Raw genomic sequence first — 23970 nt, forward strand, 5'->3', positions numbered from 1 at the left:
AGAACCTTATATGAGATGCCAAAATATCTCATTCAATATTTACTGCCAAGATTTTTATCTACGTACGCTGCCCCTTACGTAAATGTTTTCTGGCACATCCTTCCTCTACACAGTAAGATAACAATCGATGTAGTTTTATGCATAACCTGTCAACGTCATTAAAAGCATCGAGGCGAAAATCGTGATGATGATTGGGATGGACCAAATCCGAGGATTGAACACTGTACACAGTGTATTGATGAACTTTTTCCATTCATTTCAGTACACGATGACAATGATTCAGAAAAGGAACAAACCACATGAATAACAACAAGGTAAGAACTGCATTATCTTCTTTGTAAAGCATAACATACCTAGTATAATATATTTTATAAACACGAAAATTTTTGTTTAATTTGAATTTTGCAGGAGGCATTACAATTTCGGAAGCATGCTACCTCTTCGGAGAAAGCTGTTAAGGATCATAGCAACCTTGTCAGCAGCAAAACGAAACCTGTTGTAGTACATTGTTTTAATTTTGTAAATAAATATTTCATTGCATTCACAATGTCGTACTTATTACATTCATTTGCCTCCTTACACCTACTCATTTTATTTATAAAAGCTTGAGTGAGTAACCTTGATAACGAACAAGACTAAACATGCATAACCATGATGACGTCATCGCTGCAGGTTACAAACAGAATAATAGCACGTGCCTTAAGCATAAGATCGCGTCGTTATAGTAATGCATGTTTAAACTTGTTCGATAGAGATATAAAACTATGCCTTGACAGAGGAGGAGGAGGAGGATGAAGTCATAACCGCCTATATATGGCCGCCAACTTGTGCAGTAGCCTCTAAGCTAGCATTCTTCATAAGAACCTGTGTATAGCCACCATCCTACGCAGTAATCTCCCTCAGCCAGTTTTCTCCATAAGAGCCTATGTATAGCCGCCATCTTGCGCAAGCGCCCTTAAGCCGTCTTATAAGAGCAGCCGTCATCCAGCGCAGTAGCCTCTAAGCTAGCTTTCTCCATATAAGCTTGTGTACAGCCGCCATATTGCACAAGCGCGCACGGCCGTCATCTTTCTCCGTAAGAGCCCATGTATAGCCCATCTTCTGCAATCGCCGATGGCCGGCATATTTCTCCATAAGAGCCTATGTATAGCCGCCATCTTACGGAATCGTCCATGGCCGTCGCCTATCTCCATAAGAACCTATGTATAACCGCCATCTTGTGCAATCACCCATGGTCGGCATCTTTTTCTATAAGGGCCTATGTATAGCTGCCATCTTGCCCAATCGCCCATAGCCGTCATCTTCCTCTATAGGAGTCCATGTATGGCCGCCATCTTGTACAATCGCCCATAGCCGGCATCTTTCTTTATAAGAAGCAATGTATAGCCGCCGTCTTGCACAAGCGCCCCTAGGCCGTCTCATACGGTTAGCCGCCATCTTGCGCAAGCGTGCATGGCCGGCATGTTTCACCATAAGAGGCCGTGTATAGCCGCTACCTTGCGCAAGTGCCCATGGCCGGCAACTTTCTCCATAAGAAGCTGTGTATAACCGCCATCTTGCGCGAGCGTCCTTAAGCCGTCTCATAAGAGCAGTCGCCATCTTGCGCGAGCGCCCTTAAGCCGTCTCATAAGAGCAGTCGCCATCTTGCGCAAGCCCTCAACGCCGGCATCTCTCTCCATAAGAAGGCGTGTATAGCCGTGATCTTGCGCAAGCGCCCCTAGGCCGTCTCATAAGGAGCTGTGTATAGCCGCCATCTTGTGCAACTGGCGTCGGAGAAGGCACCTTGCCGCAAAAGTAAGAATAGTCCATACAAAATGGCGGATGTGAGGTTAGGCTTGCTCTCTAATGTCAAATCCGCAAATCGCCATTGCCCTACTACTATACTAGGGGTCAATGACCTCGGAGTCGGAACCGGTCTAGGCACACTAGTAGGGGTCAATGACCTCGGTTCTGACGCAGCAAAAAATGACGTCTCTACGTATTTAGAATCCCCACTGTCCTACTATTTAGTATGCATGAGAAATGATTATTTTTTCTAGGTAGGTATATTATTGCTTGTTTAGTAATACCGTATAGCAAATAATTATATCATGAACAAAAATAATTTGTTCATAAAGAATACTACTGTCCGCCTCTGTGGGCTAATTCTTGTCACGTGACCTTAGAAAGCAATCCTTCTCTTCCGCATAGTAACGGTTATCTTTTCTACGTGGTAATAAAGCTCGTGGTTGTGCAGTTTTCTATATTCACCTTTGTCTTTGATGGGGCCCAAGATTTTCCTCAAAATGTTTCGTTCTTTATTTAATCTCAAGTTTCTCAATAAGGCCTTTTTTGTTCATTGCAAGGCACCCCGCTCCATAGAGGGCCTCCGGTTCAATGACTGTGCGGTAGTGTCTGAAATTATTATTTTTGATTGCTATTATTGTTGTTCTTGTACCAAGGGTACACCCTTCCCAGGTATTTAAAACTGGGAGCTTTCTCCACTATGGCCATCTCTGACACTGATTAAGAACTTTTAAGACTTTCTAAAACTTTCTTATCCGATGGTTAGATGGCTCTGGCATCTATTTTCTAGCTTTTCTTTATACTATCTGCTTTACGTCGCACCGACACAGTTAGGTCTTATGGCGACGATGGGATAGATAGGCCTAGGAGTGGGAAGGAATTGGCCGTGGCCTTAATTAAGGAAGAGACCCAGAATTTGCCTGGTGTGAAAATGGGGAAACAACGGAAAACCATCTTCAGGGCTGCCGACAGTGGGGTTCGAACCCACCATCTGTCGGATGCAAGCTCACATCTGCGGGCCCTATCCGCACGGCTAACTTGCCCGGTCTATTTTCTAGCCATCTCTGGTGGGCTAAGACCCAGTTAATCACTAAAGAAATTTAATCTCTTATAGTAGGTGTTACCGTGTTTTGGTGGTAGGTAGAGGGGTAAGAAGGTGCGGGCGTGAATGGGTCTCAAACTACGGAATCAAAGTTAATGTAAAAGTTAACAAGGTTATATTTCCTTTTCAATATTAAGTAATAACAAAGAACAGGTACTTAGTAGCCGAAACACAATTTGAAATGTACAATTACAGGGATTACAGAGTTTGGGCTTCGAGCCCTGAGTTCACAATTTTTGAGCAACTAGCCCAACTTTCCGATATACAAATTTTAACAAAGGGGCAGAAGACCCCAATCAAACCCTGGAGCCCTTGCTCCAAATTACACAGTAAAACCTCCTCGAGGCATACAACACTCCGTTTCCAAAAGAGCCACACGCTCTTTAATTTAAGCCTCTCCTAGGCCACACCAAACTCCACCTTCAAGTTGTCCTCAACGGACATAAACACAGGGGTAAAATACCCAATCTACTGAGGTCTATTAAATGAAAAGCAGGTTAATTAAATGACCTCTAAAACAATTTGAGAGGAGGCGAACTTGCACTCCTAATACACTTGGTTTTTAAGACCTACTTTGGCTCTTAGGCCACTGATGCAAGGGCTAATCCCATACTACAGAGGTGACGTAATAGCAATTTACATTACATTACGGAAGAATTGGTTGAGAGAATAAGTTCACCTCAAGACGATGTGAGTGGGAGCTCGAGAGGGTTAAGCACTCTCTATCCCGATATGTCGTTTTAAAATAGAATAGATACCAGTTGTTTTTACATTTTAGGAAAAGGTTACATGGTTGAACGCTTAGAACCCGCCCCGAAAGTTAAACTGCTGAGCAAGAAAAGAAAGAATTTATTAATCGGCCATTACCTTATTGTTGACCGCCGCCGAGGAAAGAGGCGCTTCCCGCCTCCTGCAATGTACTTAATACACTGAAAGATGGAACAGAAGTGGCCCGGAGACCCTAAAATCAGCAGTTTATATACTCTCGCGGAAGTTTCTAGGCGTTAGGGGAATGAAAACACCCGCCCACAATGTTTTTATTGGATAGGACCCCGCAACAGATACAAGTTGGGGGAAGATACACCAGATTGGTCAGAAATTACTAAAAGAAATTCGGGATTGGATAAATCTAAAACAAGGGGAAAAAGAGGGGTATACAGCCAACTTAAACAATAACAGAAAGAAATTTAACAAGAAACAAACTTTTGAAATAAAAATTTCTCCAACAAAATAGTTCTTTGACTCCGCACTAGGGTGCGCTATTGTTGATCTTCAGTAGTGTCCTCTAGAAGAGAAAGTTCACACTTCTTACTTCAAGCGAAACAAAAACACATCAAAAGTGACACAGTTCAAAAACTCAAAATTTTCCACGTGGTGACATCTTCTGAGAAAGTAGAGAATTAATAGAGTAGATAAAGTTCAACCTTCCTCCAGAAGAGGAGTTTCAACTGGCGCAACTTTTAAATAAACGGTGTAGAGGTGTACCGCCCGGTACAGTAGGTAAACCGTTTTTTAATGTGCCGAAGTTGTCAACACTTCACCTGGTTCCTTCCTTAATGTAATCTGCCTATCACATGCCTGTAAATAAGTTCTCTAACCAATCAGAACTCAGGTTATTAAATGGAAATTGAGCCAATCAGCGCTCTAGATTGTAATATATTCTAGAACTTGCCCCTGCGGACACATTTAAGGCGAACGCTTTAGGGTCACCTTGTCGAATTTGCTCAAGTGATTGAGTGCGCGGCTTGACGGAAGTTAGAGGGAGCAGGGGGTGGCCTACATGTTCTATGAAGAGGGAGCAGGTTATACAGTAGATAGGAAACACAGTACCTTAATGAACGCCCTGGTGGTGAAGTTACTCATATCAGGGGCCAGAATAAACTCGTAAGTCTGCTTGTCGAACTCTGGAGTATTGTCGTTCACATCTAGCAGTTTGATGACCAAAGGGACCGTGGAGCTGATCCCGACGGGATCTCCATCCATGTCTCGTGCCTCCACATAGAACCGGTACTCTGGAAGGAAATATATTGAAAATATTAATACTCAATTATCGTTTATTTGCTTTGAGTCGCACCGAAAGAGACAGGTTTTATGGTGACTTTGGAATAGAACAAGGTCAGCACTGGTAAGAAGGACCTACTCTCTAATTATTGGCCCCGCGATCACTCACGTGTATTTTTGTCACGCCATCGCTCCCGTGGTAGATTTTATCTAACATACTCTGATCGAAATTATTTTTGTTGAAGTGAGATGAACAAATGCGTGGAGATGAAGCCGAACTCCGCCGACAAACTTTAGGAGATTATTCAGGGAACTAGTGTCACGGCGGCAAGTGAGACGATAGAGTAAAGTTGCTCTTGCTGCACCCTGTTTAAATTGCAAGTTAACTAGCTGAAGGAGAGAATCCGTGTCAACGAAGTTATATATTTAAGTGCCCTTTTCTTTGAAAGGTAACCGCTATGTCTGTGAAGGAAGTAGCGAAGAAGATACCGGCTTTCGAATATTGCATGAAAGACTTTCAAGCTCGCCTAGACTCAGCAGTCAGTGCCGCCAACCCACCGAACGTGCTCCAAGCGCTTGGTGGAGAGTTCCAGGCATTCAAGAAACAGGCCAGCGAAGATATCTCCATGCTTAAAGGGGAGTTGAAGTCTCTGGAAGATCGGCTCCAGAAACAAGGCGACGTATTGGACGAGGCCGAACAGTACAGTCGCCGGAACTGCCTATTATTGCACGATGTCCCGGAACAGCCGTCCGAGGACGTCTACATTAAAATGCTAGAGAAACTAAAGAATAAACTCTCAGTAGAACTTTCAATTCTTGATGTGGATCGCTGCCACAGCTGGGTTGCCGAAATCGAACGTCTGCTGAAGTGGTCTCACAAGGAAATCGACCGATCATTACCAAGTTCCTTCGGTGCCATGATCGTGATCGACTGTGGCACGCAAAACAAGCTTTGAAGGGTAGTGGGCTCATGCTAACTGAGTCCCTCACAAGTGTGATGAAAACATCCTTAATCAGGCAAGGGATTAATGGGGACTGCAGAAATGCTGGACTCATGATGGACGCATTTGTATTTTAAGAGGAAATGGAAGCAAAACTCAAATATGCACGATGGAATAGTTAAAAATCATTGCAGGGTGTAGGTTGAGCACGCGAATAGAGAAAGAAATTGTGTGTGTTAGTTTATATCTGTGTGTGTAACTGTGTGCTTGTGAAAGTTAGTGGATCTACCCACCAGGTTGCTCGGGTGCGCTCATTTTACATTTTACTTAATTTGTTCTCCTACTGCACAGTACGACATGTTTCCTGACCAGTACAGCGGTAATACCATTGACTTGCATTCCTCTCCACAGCCCTCGCCCTTCCCATCACATTCGTCCTTACCACCTTCAATAGGACTTGTGTTGCAAGAGCAGCTCAGTAGCCATCAGCGGTCGTTACGATGTTGCCAACCTAAATTGCCAGTCATTATTAGCTCAACTCGAAGAGGTGCAGCCTATTTTTGAAGTGAACAGTGTACATATTATTGGAATCAGTGAAAGCTGCATGCGTAAATACCTGCTGTCATCGGCAGCTAACCTTGACGGATTCTCAATATTACGCCATGACCGCATTGACAAAATAGGTGGTGGGCTTCTGCTTTATTACAAAAATGACCTAAAATATCAGATAATTTCCACTTCTGACCCAAGAATTACACTGCGACCGGAATTTATGTTTGTAGAATTAGACTGCCATAAAACGATATTAATAGCGATTGTATACAAGCCGTCTAAAATAAGACAGACTGATGATTTTGAGGAGGCATTAGGAAAATCTTATCTTGTCATACGATGACATTAAAATCATGGGTGACTTCAACACTGAACTTTTAAAGCAGACTAGTGACGCGAACAATCCACTGAATGTATTTCCTCTCGCTACAAATATGAAAATTTTATCCCTCAACGCTGCTAATCACGTTCATTACTCTGGCCGCACAAGTCATACCTTAATTGATCTTCTTGTGAAAAATCAACCTTATAAAGTAATTAAGCACGGTTATATCCCTGCTCCTGGCATCTCTTCACATGACCTATTGTACATGTGTTATTCTACACGAATACACAAGTACAAACCACGCTACATTGCAATATAAGACTAACGACATATGGACCGGAATAAACTGCGCCACAATGCATACAATTTGCCTTGGGATAGTATACGTTATTCTCAGAACATTAACTCTAAAGTAAACAAATTCAATTCATTTGTACTGGAAATATTTGACAAACACACACCTAAGAAACAGGTAAGAATCACCCGCCATTCTTCCACGTGGATAACGGCCGAGAAAAGATATGTTATGGCCAGTCGTGACAAACTGTACAGACAATACAGACAGACGCATAGCGCAGATGATTTTGAGTGGCACAAGATTCTGAGAAACAGAACCAAGCAATTAATTAGGAATTCTAAATATAAATACTTTCAGGAACTGATAAACAATAACAGCCCGCGACAAGAATGGAGTAAATTGCATACGTTATGTATAGGTAAAGCCGTAGAGCAACATGTGCCAAGCATATCAATGGAGGTTTTAAATGATAATTTCGCACGGCCAAGAATAGCCTCTACCTACTTCTCTAAACATTCACTAACCTTGTTTCAACAGCAGTCTGTGTATGAGCAATTCTCTTTTAGAAATGTCAGCTCGAATGAAGTTAAAGCTGTGATATACTTAATTACATCTAATGCCACAGGTAATGATGATATTCCTATATCGCTGATTAAGTAGCCTATATATTAGAAGCTGTTCTGCCAAGACTAACCCATATATTTAACTACTGCACGACAAACGGAGTGTTCCCGGATGTTTGCAAAGATGCACTAATTCACCCATACCGAAGAACTCCAAATTACATTCTCCTTCAGATTATCGTCCAGTGTTTATCCTGCAACCCTTATCCAAGGTGCTTGAACGTCTAGTTCATACACAAGTTACTGAATGCCTTACCAAGCATTCCCTCCTCAACCCTTTTCAATCTGGCTTCAGGAAAGGACATAGCACTGCGACAGCTTAACTAGGAGTGACAGATGTTATCAGACGTACAATGGACCAATGGGACGTGACTGTACTGATATTATTAGATCTCAGTAGTGCCTTCGACACTGTCAACACTCAGTTACTACTGCAGAAACTTCGAGAGTTAAATTTCAATAGTGTGTCACTTCGGTTTTTTTCCTCTCGCCTTGAAAATCGCCAGCAACGTGTGACAGTTGTAAATGTGACTTCAGGATTGCAAAGAAGACTCTTGGTGTCCCTCAGGGGTCGGTCCTGGGACCATTGTTATTTATCATCCAAATTAATTATATATCAAAAGCTCTTAAATTCTGCAAATTGCAAGTGTACGAAGATGATGTACAGATTTATTATCATTCAAAACCGAGTGATATCGATATTGCAATTACTAAAATAAATGAGCAATTCTCTTTTAGAAATGTCAGCTCGAATGAAGTTAAAGCTGTGATTATGCAAATAAAAACAGTTTATTAATAAACCCAAATAATACTCAAGTTATTATTATCGGTACCATTTAAAATCTATATTTCCTCAAGCATCAGGATATCTCCCCAATAATTAAATAAAATTATACCCTACTGTACTTCAGTGACTAACGTAAGAATTATTATGGCTGAGAGCCTAAATTGGACTCAACAGGTGATAAGCACATGTAATAAAGTACATAAATTGTTTTATCCAATGAAACGGTTCTCTAATGTATTGTCTGTTCGACTTAAAGTACCACTAATTCGCCCTAAGATACTATTTATATTTGACTATCGTGATAATGTGTTGTTTGAAATAACCTGCGACACTAACAAGAAACTGGACCGGAGCCTGAACAGCTGGGTTTTCACTAAATGAGGTATTTTAATAAATCAATCAATCAATCAATCAATCAATCAATCAATCAATCAATCAATCCTGATCTGCAATTAGGGCAGTTGCCCAGGTGGCAGATTCCCTATCTGTTGTTTTCCCAGGCTTTTCTTAAACGATTTCAATGACATCGGAAGTTTATTGAACATCTCCCTTGGTAAGTTATTCCAATCCCTAACTCCCCTTCCTATAAATTAATATTTTCCCCAATTTGTCCTCTTGAATTCCAACTTTACCTTCATATTGTGATCATTCCTACTTTTAAAGACGCCACTCAAACTTATTCGTCTACTAATGTCATTCTACGCCATTTCTCCGCTGGCAGCTCGGAACATACCACTTAGTCGAGCAGCTCGTCTTCCTTCTCCCAGTTCTTCCCAGCCCAAACTTTGCAATATTTTTGTAACACTACTCTTTTGTTGGAAATCATCCAGAACAAATCGAGCTGCTTATCTTTGGATTTTTTTCAGTTCTTGAATCAAGTAATCCTGGTGAGGGTCCCATACACTGGAACCATACTCTAATTGGGGTATTACCAGAGACTTACATGCACTCTCCTTTACATCTTTATTACAACCTCTAAACACCCTCACAACCATGTTCAGAGATCTGTACCCTTTATTTACAATCTCATTTACGTGATTACGCAATTAAGATCCTTCCTTATATTAACACCCAGATACTTACAATGATCCCCAAAAGGAACTTTCATCCCATCAACACAGTAATTAAAACTGAGAGGACTTTTCCTATTTGTGAAACTCACAACCTGACTTAACCCCGGTTATCAACATACCATTGCCTGATGTCCATCTCGCAACATTATCGCGGTCACGTTGCAGTTGCTCGCAATCTTGTAGGCCTAACTCATTTATTACTTTATATAGAATAACATCCTCCGCAGAAAGCCTTACCTCTGATTCTACTCCTTTACTCATAAGAAAACATGAAGGTCCAATAATACTGCCTTGAGGAATTCCCCTCTTAATTATTACAGGGTCAGATAAAGCTTCGACTACTCTAATTCTCCGAGATCTACAATGCTAGAAATATACCATTTTTTGATTTTTCTAACGGCGCGAGTGATCGCGGGTTATACTTCTGCATAGATATTTCCCATACGATCTTCTTTGCTAGTCTTCAAAATCCCATTCTTTGAATGCGACGTTTTTAGTTTTATTGGTAGTCACAAACCTAGGCCTAATTGATTATTGCTTTCATATTAAATTCCTTAAGCACACATTCATTTCTTTTACGATCCCATTTTGTATAACCTGCTGTTCGTCATTTCACATGCTGTAATTCAGGAAATCTGCTTATTTCTGGTCGTCCATGCCTCACTGTCTAACACCAGGGGCTCTAAACGTGGGAGCGTGAGTTGACAATCAGAGGCCCTTAGATGAGTCCTGGCATTGATTCCACTTATGTACTTATACCAGGTTTCTGTCTTTCACCTCTCTTATCCGACCTCCCTTGGTCAACTCTTTCTTTTCTGACCCCGACAGTATAAGGTTGCGATACTAAGGAGCCTTTCATTTTCACGCCCTTCGTGGCCCTTGTATTTGTTTGGCCGTTACCTTTATTTTTCGAAGTGTCGGTCTCGTTCCATTTTTTCCACTACCACCACCACCACCACCACCTCCTCCTTTCCCTCTATGTGTTTTATTAGCCAATGTGTTTATTAAGATGGTGGTGTGGTCGTTAGTGTGATTAGCTGCCATCACCGGAGCCCGGGTTCGATTCCCGGCTCTGCCACGAAATTTCAAATGGGTTACGAGGACTGGAATGGGGCCCACTCAGCTTCGGGAGGTCAACTGAGTGGAGGAAGGGGGTTATATTCCCACCTCAGCCATTCTCGAAGTGGTTTTCCGTGGTTTCCCACTTCTCCTCCAGGCAAATGCCGTGATGGTACCTAACTTAACGCCACTTCTAGCCCTTTCCTTCCATCGTGGCCATAATACCTATCTGTGTCGATGCGACGTAAAGCAAATTGTAAAAATAAAATAAAAAGTTATTTGCAGATGTGTGGTAATTCGAACAACAGTAACAATACAGGCGAGGTTCATCTCACCTGGAGCTTGTTCGCGGTCAAAGTGGTGGCTGTTGGTAGCGACGGTCACTGTGCCGGAGATGGGGTCTAGCAGTAGTGAGTTGTTGAGGGGTCCCAGGATCCTGGTGTAGTGGATGGCGCCGAACTTGCCCGTGTCCACGTCGTGGGCTTGAACCCTGACCACCACCACACCGGCCGTCACGTTCTCGGGGAGGACAGCCTCATAGAGCGACTGCTCGAACACAGGAGGGTTATCGTTCACGTCGTCGATGTAGACCTGGACCTGGGCGGTGCTGGAGAGACCTCCTTCAGGACTGAGTTCATGGGCTACCACCTGTAAACATCTCATCGTTACTTTCGACTTATTACAGTCTGGAACAAAACTTTGAGAATCGATTTCTTTTACAGAGAGAAGAAAACATATGACAGCATGGGTCCAAAAAACCCATCATTCAAGAGCTTATTTCCAAAGTGGACCGATGACCTCGATGTTAAGCCCCTTTAAACAATAAACATCAATCATCAACAATCATTATTTCCGAAGTAACGCATCTTCCAGAAACTCAAATTTTCAGGGCACACCAGCTTTTAATAAATTGATTTCCTAATAAGATAGAGACTTAATTTTTTCTATGTAACCACATCACTTCAAGCAAAATCTGCTTTCCATGGCAATTAAAATCCTAGTGCAAAGAAAGGTATAAAAATAGGAGGGAGGGGTTGTGTTTACGTCACTTTGGAATTCAACAATACTTAGAAATGTGAATTATGCAGAACGGTGTAGGCTAGTTTACTTAGTAGGCGCTCAAACTTTCATATCTAGTGCTTAAAGATAAATTTAACCAAATATTTCACAAGTGCTGTATTTATTCACAATTTAAGAAATTCAAAATACATATAGACTAATAGCCTACGAATAGAAAATAAAAGTGCTTACAATACAAATACATAAATTTAATCAAGCAAAACCTAACATGTTCGCCTGTGTGGCGTAGTGGTTGCTGTGATTATGTGCCAACCGCGGAGGCCCGGGTTCGATTCCCGACTCTGCCAAAAAATCTGAAAAGTAGTGCGAGGGCTAGAAAAGGGTCCACCCAGGCCCGGGAGGTCAATTGAGCAGAGGGAATTTGATTTACATCTCAGCCACCCTCGAAGTTGGTTTCCGTGATTTCCCACTTCTTCTCCAAGCTAATACTGAGATGGTACCTAACTTAAGGCCACGACCGCTTTCCTCTTCCTTGTCTATCCCTTCCAATCTTCCCATCCCCCACCAAGGCCCCTGTTCAGCTTAGCAGATGAGGCCGCCTGGGCGAGATATTGGTCGTCCTCCCAGTTGTATCTCCGACCCAATGTCTCACGCTCCAGGACACTGCCATTGAGGCGGTAGAGATTGAATCCCTCACTGAGTCAGAATGAAAAAGCAACCCTGGACATTGAACGGATTAACAAAGAAAAATCGCATATATATTTCTGGAAACAAACATAGAGTTGATTGTCTCGAGTTATATATCTCGTATTTTTGAACCCGCAAATTTGGTGGGGGGGGGGGGAGGCGAGGGAGATATCTGGAAGGACCTGTTGGTCCATACATTTCACAAGTTAAAATCACAAAATAAAATTAAAGAACAATCATTGTATTAATCGAATTGAAGTACACATATTTTTCATTGTAGGTTTCAATATTCAGCATTTGACGTAGAAGAAATCATCTCGTAACATCCTTGCCTCTGTCTTCTTTCAGTACATTGCCCAATGGTTCTTGATCCACTTTAAAAAAACGACCATTTCCTACCTCTTTTCAACAGGCTGCGTTTGCGCAGAGCAAAACCACAGGCGAAAGAACTGAGTCCCGTCACAACCGATATACGGTCACGTGATATGAGCGCGCCGGGCTATTGTGGCACTTAGGAAATAAGAACAACTTTTAGATGCAATTTTAACAACGATATACTTCACTTTGGAAGTAAATACATTTCCACGTAATAAAGTAATATTTTGGAAATATATCTGCACGTTCAGCTTGTGTGAGTAACGGAAAAATGACCTCGATAATGTTGTGAGATGGACGGTGGGCAATGGTATCATGGTAAACGGGGTTAAAAGTCAGGTTGTGAATTTCACAAATAGGAAGAGTCCTCACAGTTTTAATTAATGCATTAATGGGGTGGAAGTTCCTTCTGGGGATCATTGTAAGTACCTAGGTGTTAATATAAGGAAAGATCTTCATTGGGGTAATGACATAAGTATGATTGTTAATAAAGGGTACAGATCTCTGCACATGGTTATGACGGTGTTTAGGGGTTGTAGTAAGGATGTAAAGGAGAGGGCATATCGGTCTCTGGTAAGACCCCAAATAGAGTATGGTTTCAGTATATGGGACCCTCACCAGGATTACTTGATTCGAGAACTGGAAAAAATCAAAAGAAAAGCAGCTCGATTTGTTCTGGGTGATTTCTGACAAAAGAATATCGTTAAAAAATGTTGCAAAATTTTGGATGGGAAGACATGGGAGAAAGAAAACGAGCTGCTCATCTAAGTGGTATGTTTTGAGCTGTCAGTAGAGAGATGGCGTGGAATTACATCAGTAGACGAATAAGTTTGAGTGTTGTCTTTAAAAGTAGGAAAGATAAAGGTGGAATTCAAGAGGAAAAATTGGAGGAAATATTCGTGTATAGGAAGGGTAGTTAGGGATTGGAATAACTTACCAAGGGAGATGTTCAATCACTTTCCAATTTCCTTGCAATCATTTAAGAAAAGGCTAGGAAAACAGTAGATAGGGAATCTGCAACCTGGATGACTGTCCTAAATGGAGATCAGTAGTGACTGTTGTAGTAGTGTAGTGAAATCCGAGAAAGGTGAAGTTGCGTCACTTTGGAAATAAGCCTGCACTTGCCGAATTATCCGACCGTTCAGTAGGGTTTATGAAATTCGACACTGCCAACACTCAAGCACTGTTAAGGCTAGTACACACCTAGCGACAAAGTCGCGGGACATTGTATGGGGACAGTTGCGAGACACTGTCCCTAGACTGTTGCGATACAATGTTCCGCGTTCACATTTATAGAGCCAGTTGCACTAAAGGAATCGGCGCGAAATGGCGAAATGAAATTGCTTTATGTGCTTTTAATGTTGTGAATATTTTTCCCCATCTCGTGAATGGACATAGTGAACTTTTAGCCAGAGACTCCATTGCTTCCCTCCTTTTGTCTCTCCTTTTATACTCGGTAGACATAACATCAGGTACGCCGATGACACTGTGCTACTTGCAACCAATCTCCAGGATCTACAGGAACTACTTAATGCTGTCACTGAAGCCAGCAGCGCAATGGGCTTGAAGCTTAATATAAAGAAGACCAAGTGGATGGTTATAAGTAGGAAAGAAGATGGCATTCGAGGTAATCTCACAACAGCGAAGGAACAGATCGCGAGAGTGGCAACATTTAAATACCTGGAATGTCACATCAATGATGACTGGGTCGTTACTCACGAGATCCGATGCAGAATTGAGCAGGCCAGAACTTCTTTTCAGAGACTTAGGAAACTTTTGACAAGCCGTGACCTTTCCATTTCACTACGGACACGACTACTCCGGTGCTTTGTTTTCAGCATTCTTTTATACGGCGTTGAGGCATGGACACTAACTGAGACCATGTGCAAGAGATTGCAAGCATTTGAAATGTGGACGTACCGAAGGATGCTGAAGATACCTTGGACAGCTAAAATGACCAATATAGACGTTTTGAACAAAGAACCAGAAATTCTCACTACCATCAAGAGAGGGAAACTAGAATACTTTGGTCATATGATGCGGAACTCTAAATACCACCTTCTGCAAGTAATACTCCAAGGGAAAATTAATGGAAAACGTGGTCCGGGGAGAAGTAGGACATCATGGCTCGGCAACTTGAGCCAGTGGTTTGGGGTGACGAAGCTTACTCTGTTCAGAACAGCTATGAACAAACAACAGATCATGCTACTGATCGCCAACGTTCTGCGAGGACATGGCACATGAAGAAGAAAAGAAGACATAACAACCCAAAGACAAGGGAGGGTGTGTAAATCCTCAATGATTTTTAGAGTAGTTTCCATCGCAAAACAACAGAACACGAAACACAACACCAACACGTGGCGGCTATCTGCACACTGGCAACGGCGTGTCCCAGGACTTTGTCTCGCGACATGTCCAAACTACATCATGTTGCGCAACATTTGTATCATGTACCCATTTCGAATGGGAGACCTGCGGCATGCAACTTTTGTATCGCGACAGTCCCAAACACGGACACTTGTCGCGATACACGTGTTCCGCAACTTTGTCGCTTGGTGTGTACTAGCCTTTACACGGAACATGTCTGTAACACCAACTCGACCACTTTCTTCGCGTATCATACAAAATGTTCAAAGTGACCTCCTGCCTGAATACAGATCTACGGTCGTCTTAGCAATGAGTGCTGAACAATATCGAAAATGCCTGCTGTAGTTCGACAGGCTACCACAATGCGCGCACCAAGAGTTAGTTCATCATCAACAGCAGTCAAATACACTTTACCCGTCTCCAAAGGTAGAAGTCCAGCAATCGGACGTGTCATCATGCACTCAGTAAAGATACCATCGGACAACTCTCCAAAGCATTTCAAGACCAACTTTGCCATATCCTCACTTCCTTTGCTGTTGAGTAATTTTTACCAGTGCTTAAATTGTACCACATCTGTAAATCTTACGTCATCTAGCGTAAACATTGTCAAGTATACCACTACGGAAGTCATTTGATGACCGGGCAATGTTATGATGGTATTTGTTGCGTATTGATGATTGAAAGTTTTCTTTTCATCACTGCAGTGTAACTTTCTCATCACGTAGCGAGGATGAGAACGTCCGAAATATAAGTTGAAAAAGAACCGACTTGACACTTCATTACTATCTCTCCTAATTCTCACGTAAGCTGCATCTATGGATCAATGGTAGAGTATCGACCTCCAGATACCAAGAGAGCGGATACAAACCCAGCAGAGATAGTCGGATTTTCGAATGGCGGAAGATAGTCCATTTGAAACTCCATATCGTACATTGTCGGCATGTAAAAGATCCCTGGTAACACACATTTGCTGTTCGCCCGACAAAATTCGTAAAATCTCAGCCATAGACGCCCAAGAGAGATTCGATTCACTCTGCCATCTAGTAGGCCTAGAGTAAAGCGGAATGTCGAAATTGACGAGCAAGCAGCCAGCTGGTGACAAATTAAATTGCTTGCACACTGTAGCTGAGGGCAAACGATTATTATTATTATTATTATTATTATTATTATTATTATTATTATTATTATTATTATTATTATTATTATTATTTATTATTATTATCATCATCATCACGGAGCTATCGACAAGAGTAAGGCTTCGAGGATCTGACAAACACAATGACGAAGTTTTCTAAATCATATCGGACTCTGTTTCCTAAATTATACCGGTACTCCTTAATCTGGTTGTTCTTCCCCGTAAATCAGTGATCACTACCACCGTTATACGTTCATTCCCTTTTTAATAGGCGTTTCTTTCATTCTACGAAATGTCAGAGCCAATTTTCAGTAAATTAGTTTAGGGCCTGGTAAATCTTTCAACAAAGATCAACCATTTGCTTGGAAGTGTCAAATAAATTCCAAGTAACCGAAGTTCCTACATTGAACTGACAAACAAATAATAAATAACCTGGGAGGAGCTTTTGCGGCTCTGGAAAATGAGCGTGAAATGAATCGTTGCCAGTAATCTGCAGCAGGAACTATTGGATGCAGAAATTGAATTCAGCCAGACTTTTTCATTCCAAGTCCAGCAGGTAACCTACAAGAGGTGCCCATGTTAACCTGAGCAAGCCAGTTCTAGCAACACCGGCAACAGGGAGCTAACTTATTCTTCTACCGCTTTTCCCACATCTGTGTTGCACATGTGAATTTCATCCTGTTTTACGGCAGGATGCCCTTACTGAAGCCAACCCTATAAGGAGGGATGTAATCACTATTGCGTTTTCCTGTGGTGGTTGATAGCCTAGTGTGGTGTCTGAATAGAAGAGGAAAGTGTTGGGACAAACACAAATATCCAGTCCCCGAGCCAGAATAATTAATCAGACGAGATTAACCTTAGCAATACCAATGGGAATTATTTTCTGCCCACCACTTCAATTGTTTACTGTTTAATCATGGCATTAATTCCACATTTACTATACGGAAATCTATTATCTCTTTTAAATCCGGTTACATAACCACATACCTACTTTTTAAAACTTTTAATTCTAGTAAAATATTTTAACAAGTTTCTTTTGTTGGGCACAGAAGACCCCCTTCTTTGGCAGTTCATGTGTATTACAATGAGACAAAGTTCGGAGTGGACACCGTGGATAAGATGGTGCGGAAATATTGCTCTAAAAGCGGCACTTGAAGTTGGCCACAATCAGCTTTTTACAGTATTTTAGACATTGCGACATTCAATGGTTTCACACAATTTTTGCTGAATTTCACGGACTGGAGAAAATAAAAGCTCAATAAGCGAAGACTGTATTTACGACAATTGGCTGTTCAACTTATCAAACTCTGCATTGAAGAGCATGTTCAAATTACTGAAGCACTGCGGGAGTCAGTAATTTTGGCCACTGCAAGAGCTATTTGGTTGTAAATTAAATCAGACAGCGGAAGCCTAGAAAACTAACGGTGGAAGAGGGCATTCCCACCTTTGCACCAAGGCATGCCATTCCAAGGGACCGCATGGCCAACTCACCTGGTCTCTTTGAGGTTCAAGATATATGATATGTTGATAAAAGAGTAATATAAATCACACAAAATAAATTTATTCTGGTGGTCACAAAACATCCCGTCGCTGATTGCTTGCGGTTTGAAAAGAGCTTCGTATTTCTGGGTTTAAAGTCCCCGACCCGGCCGGGAATCGAACCCGCGACCCTCTGAATTGAGGGAATCGACGCCGACTATTCATCCAAAGAGTCAGACAGTAACATGGAACTAATGACTGCAGAAAAATAACTACCTAAGGTGGTAATCAGCCGACCTCACTTATGACGGCTCAAGAAGGTCATTGTATTCTTGCGAGGCTGCATCTTCATTTAAAAGGAAAAAACATTCATTATTTGGCCACCACCAACCCCAACTGTCTCCTAAAGACAGGGTAATTGGAACATGCCCTACTAGAAAACATCCTGATAGCAGCACTATACTCAACATATCCATCAAACTCTCAACAAGAGGTACACAGTCGTTGATTTTCATGCATTTTCCAATATTGAAAGCGTAGACATTTTCTGGAGAGAACTGAAAGAGAGAATAGAGAGGATCTCAAAACACAACATAACTATCCAAATGGAGGACTTTCATGCTCAAAGTGGGAAAGAGTGAAGGCTGAAGAACCTGTTGCAAGAACTGCAACAGGTCTAGAGCTATGAGAATGAACCCGGCCAAGCTGAGGGACAATAACTACTTCTTCAGGACCACAGCTAACAAGGACAAAAATGAATACAATTACAGGGGGCACTGGTAGTACAGTGACAGTAGCCATACCGACAACCAGAAGGAACCAGCAGCATATGACAAGTTTAACTGAAGAGAGAAGGCAAGCATCGTACAAATGGAATTATAATAACAATACGGTTAAGCACAAATTCTCCTTAACCAAGAAAAACCACAGAACTATCAGAAACCCCAGCAGGAAGCACAACAAGTACAGCATCTATCAAGCAGAGAGAGACTTCTAGCGGTACTACACCAGAGATCTCTGCCAAAACTTTCAAATCCCAGATAACGCCTACTCAGACCGGGCACTTCACCTCCGGAGACCAGACTGGAAATTGTAAGTGAAGAACAAGGATTGCACCACAGCCATAGCAGAGTATTTTAACTATCGCCTTCACCCAAAGGAAAACTAGGAGAAAGTACACTTCGAGCCAAAGAACGCTATTAACCGGGACTCCCTGCGTCAAATGACGATGTGATGCGGAAAATCATTTCAGAACCTAAATCTAACAGAGTGATGGGTGAAGATCGCATCATCGCAGAACTGTGAAAACATCAATTCAAAGAATTCAAGAGATTATATCCGACATCTGAGTGATAAGAAAGCTACAAATTTATCAACTGCCCGCTACACAAGAAGAGGGGACAAGTCAGACCTTAACAGCTATGGAGAGATCTACAAGAAAGCCTATGACTCAGCAGACACGCAGTCCGTTTTCCAGAAACTCGCTGAAATGCGACAAGACAACAAGATCCTGAACCTTACGAAAACGTCTGTAACCAGCACAATATCCAAAGTAGAATTTAGAGTGGAACTATCGAAGATCTTCGAGATTAGAACAGGTGTTATATGGCACATGCCCAGGCTTCTTCAACTGTCTTCTGGAGAAGGTCATATGTGAATGAACAAACACACTAACAGACGACTCTGGGATGGGAATAAATTGTTATTAAAGGGTCAAGCTAACAATCAACTGCCCGGCCTTGGCATGTGACTTCACATTCATCGTACCTAGCGTGTTAGGATCTACACACCAACTATCCTCCTTCATCCGCACAGGAGCTAAGGAAGGGTTAATTATTATTGCCATCAGCGAAACAGAGTTCATAACATCGACAAAAACCTGGCCAGGAACAGCAGGTGCATGAAATCTGAAAAGAGTCTAGAATCTACGTAAGAAAAAGTAGATATCTAAATCCCTCTCCATTAAGTTCAAACTCAGATACTAGAACACTGTAGTGGGACCATCAGTGTCAAAATGCAGGAACATGTTCAGAAAGGGACAACTCAGGAAACTCGAACCGAAGGATCGAAACATCTTGAAGAATATCATTGGCCTCATCCAAGAGGAAGGTGAATGCAGAATGAGACACAACAAGGAACTCCACCAAGAATTAAAGAGCATTACAACAGTTATGATAAAGACTGATCTTCTGCGGTCATGTAGTCAGGATGGACAACCAGAGATTTGCCTCAACAGTATCCATCACCATCTCTAGAACGAAGACGTTTAATGGTAAATAGGTGGGACTAGTTAATAACTAGAAACTGCCCACAATGAGATCTGAAACTGAGGTAAGTACAGAACGCTGTTCAGAACATGAGATTCTCTCCCGGATGAGCAGTCTATACGAGACTTGAGGACCACTTCGCTCAGAATATGTAATCCGAGGCAAGTCACTTTACAACAGGTTCAGAACCATATTTAAGCTGACAACATATGTTTACATTCGATGTAAGAGGGTACAGAACTCACGTTAAACTCCAGCATACGTTGAGTCTCGTAGTCCAACATGGCGGGGTTGCGCACTTGCAGCAAGAAGTCTACAGTCTTCTCACCTACTGACGGTGACACCTCGAAAGTCCCGTTGTCAGTCAGAGAGATGGAGAACACGCCTAATTGGCCCTGGAACAGACATGGCGCTTTGACATAACTTCAGATCGGTAAATAATGCAAATAAAACTGACTGGAGGAAGAATTTCAATGCGCGTACGTACCAAACTTAGGTGATGTTGGTATTCAAAAGTGTCCTTAAGAGGTCATACAGAATATATCACGATAATAATAATTAGGCGCTGTGCAACTCCCCATGCCTTTCCAATTTCATTCATTTAATTTCATAAAGAATTGTTTAACCATCTGTTACTAACATCAGCTTCAAGAAATCATCTGCTACCATTTTACGATATCATCCCTACCCAACACATGATTTATTTTAGTCCTGCCTAATTATGACAAAATATTTAATAATGAGATTTTAAAATGTTAACAAATGATTAATCAGTTTTACAAACACAGAATATTGTATTTCTGAAAAGACTACATTTCTTTCTGTACTTTCTTTACTGTGATTTCCGACAAAAGAGTAGCGTTACAAAATTGTTGCAAAGTTTGGGCTGGGAAGACTTAGGAGAAAGGAGATGAGCTGATCGACTAAGTGGTATGTTCCGAACTGTCAGTGGAATGACATCAGTAGACGAATAAGATTGAGTGGTGCCTTTAAAAGTAGTAAAGATCACAATATATAGATAAAGTTGGAATTCAAATGGACAAACTGGGGCAAATATTCGTTTATAGGGAGAGGAGTTACGGATTGGGATAACGTACCAAGAGAAATGTTCAATAAATTTCCAATTTCTTAGCAATAATTTAAGAAAATGCTAGGAAAACAACAGATAGGTAATCTGCTAACCGACCGAACGACCGACCGACCGGGGCAATAATTTAATGCAGTAATATGTTAGAAAGAAAAGAAGTATAAAGTATCATCTTGGCAGATTTACAGTTGTGTAAGGATTGCTGCAAAACTACCAGGGTTGTGACAGGTCGTATACCAAATATCTGTGAAGATCTCATAGCAAAACTGTCGTTTAGCCAATGGAATAGTTTATACTCTTTGGTATTGGTTAGAACCTTCCAAAGTTCCACGAGTTCTAAGTTTGTTTCGTGCAATGTTTTAGCGTTGTCGGTATAATATCTTGTGCGGTAGGCCACGTCTTCAAGCGAATCGCTGAAGCGACATGTTGTTGTGTCCGTGCAGAGTTCAAAGTGCACTGCTCGAGTGGTAGCACTTGAGAAGAGGGCGATTTATTCTTTGTGCATATCTCTCTCCATCTCGATATACAAGGGGTCCCTAGTGCCCCGGCTCTGCCCGGTGGTACTGGCATCTCAGAAAAAAGTGAAAGTAATTAGCGGAACGTAAATCCAATAATAAAAGTAATGCAATTCGCGAAAAATCATTTAAAGGAAAGATCACAATATAAAGGCAAAGTTGGATTTCTTCAAGAGGACAAACTGGGGTAAATATTCTTTTATGGGAAGAAGAGATAGGGACTGGAATAATTAACAAAGTAGATGTTCTAAAAATTTCCAAATTAATTGCAATTAATGAACGTAAGTTTTCGTGGCTCATTGTATTAACATAAAGAAATAAAGAAATAAATGAACTGGATTAAAGCCACTATATATATATTTATTAATAATAAAGCCAAGCTTTCAGCCAAATTGCATTGGCCTTCATCAGGGCATGTGAAGTTTTGCCTCCGACAGTTGATAGTACGGGCATGACTTCCATGTTCCTTCAGATAATTTCTTTGCTCACTGTCGGAGGCAAAACTTCACATGCCCTGATGAAGGCCAATGCAATTTGGCTGAAAGCTTGGCTTTATTATTAATAAATATATATATAGTGACTTTAATCCAGTTCATTTATTTCTTTATTTCTTTATTTCTTTATGTTAATTCATTGTAATTACTTTAAAAAAGACTACGTAAACAGCAGGTGTAAAAACTGTTACCTGGGCGACTGCCCTAAATGCAGATCTGTGGTTATTTATTCAACGAGGGAATGTCTATAAATCTGCAAAATCTAACTTTCTAATGATACTTCACAACTCGAGGTCCTACTCACCATGTCGTCATCCTTTATTTGGGTGACGTAAGGATCCGGGAAGGAGACGGCTGTACCTTGAGGGCTATTTTCATCAATGTGGGCCACCAACCTGTCAGCAGAGAGGAGGAGCATAAGACACTGATATTGGTTTTGTGTATAATGTGAATACAAATTAAATGTGTAGTTCACGACGACCCGACTAGAATTAGTTCTTGTTACTTTCACGTATGCTTCTCGTCAGTTCCTGGAATATTATACATTTCTAGTGGAATGGTACTTGCTTCCCCCTCAGTAAAATTCTTTCCATTCCCCATCTACTTAAATAACTTCTTTCTCAATGACCCGGCCCTGTGGTGTAGGGGTGACATCTCTGAGCCTTACTCGGAGACCGCGCGTTCGATTACCGACCAGGTAATATGAGGCCTGGTTCAAAATCCAATCAGCCTACGTGATAAGAGCTGTCTGACGGCGAGACAGCGGCTCCGGTCTAGAAAGCCGAGCTGAGCGAGCGATTCGACCCTCTCGTATTCTACAGGCCTTTGAGCTGAACAGTAGCTGCCTGGTAGGCCAAGGCCATTCGGGGCTGTTGTGACCTCGTGTTTGTTTTGTTTGTCCAGTCTTCCCCACATTCACCAATGTCAGCTTTTTCTGTTATCTTATATTTCTAAAACTTGCATAATAACATTATCTCGGATAAAGCTCACTTTATTATCTCGGTTTACCAAAACTAAGTTTTCGTTTCAATCTGAATTTGAATTTAAAATTTTTCATACTGGCGTATGAAAAACAAACGACTACATGCTAGTCATGATCGAAATATAAACAGGCTTTTAATTACATTGAAGCATTTGCAAACAATTTATCATAAATTATGTCCGCTATTGACCAGAGATGAAGAAAGAAGCCTAATATGACGCTCCAAGACAAGGGATTGTTATTGATTTTTATGGGAAAAAGTAATAAGATCATGTAGAATAACGAAACAAATTACTGTATATCGTACACATTGTATATTTCATTCAAAAATAACGCAATGTTCCTTAGTTCTTCATTAAAATGTCACACCCAATCATGTACCATGTAAGGCAAGGCCTCTCAGGGTGCATGCGCCTGGTGCATGCACTGTGCACGGTGCAAAAGACGACTTCGCTTGGTTGACCAGAGTGCAGACCCCCCACTCCTCGATTTGTAGCAATAGCGCTGTCTCTCTCTTTCCCTACGCCTGTCTCGCTCGCTCCGCCTGTCTCCCTCTTCCTCATTTGCTCCGTAGCGCTCCAAATCCGAGCTGAGTTGAGCCGAACTTATCCGAGTAGCCCAGAGACGAAGCGGTGGTCCGAGCCGAACCGAGTGGAATCGATGCACTGCGCACAAAACCTCTGCATCCCAATTTGCACGCGTGAGATTTTGGGCGTTTGAGAGGCCCTGATGTAAGGTATAAGCTAAAATAGAGAATTTATCTTAGATCTACCTATTTCGATGTTATGTTCGATCTTGGACAAGACGGACAATGTCGTAGCTTTAGATAAGCTACAGTCAAATGTGTTTGAAAATCAACATCATCGTATTCTTCAAAGTATGTAGTGCGTTCTTTTTCTCCAGCCAGGGCGTTTTATTGCATAATCTTGATTATATTCCTCGTCGCCGTGACTTTCTCTTCTAGTCTTCTATGACCTGCCTTCTTGAAAGGCTATTATCTTAGATTTTGTATTTGA

General features: G+C 41.6%; 1 protein-coding gene across 1 annotated transcript in view; it reads right to left on the minus strand.

Annotated features, from left to right (window-relative positions):
• Cad86C (Cadherin 86C) overlaps positions 1–23970 on the minus strand; it is a 162285-nt gene that overhangs the window by 92414 nt on the left and 45901 nt on the right. Inside the window, exons 9-12 of the mRNA XM_068229096.1 lie at positions 22277–22367; positions 20122–20271; positions 10882–11194; positions 4718–4899 (exon numbers count right to left, since the gene is read on the minus strand). Of these exons, the coding sequence (XP_068085197.1) occupies positions 4718–4899; positions 10882–11194; positions 20122–20271; positions 22277–22367 (736 nt within the window). The remainder of the gene's footprint in view (positions 1–4717; positions 4900–10881; positions 11195–20121; positions 20272–22276; positions 22368–23970) is intronic.

This window comes from Anabrus simplex, chromosome 8 (genome assembly GCF_040414725.1).
Source record: "Anabrus simplex isolate iqAnaSimp1 chromosome 8, ASM4041472v1, whole genome shotgun sequence".
Classification (NCBI taxonomy): Eukaryota; Metazoa; Arthropoda; class Insecta; order Orthoptera; family Tettigoniidae; genus Anabrus; species Anabrus simplex.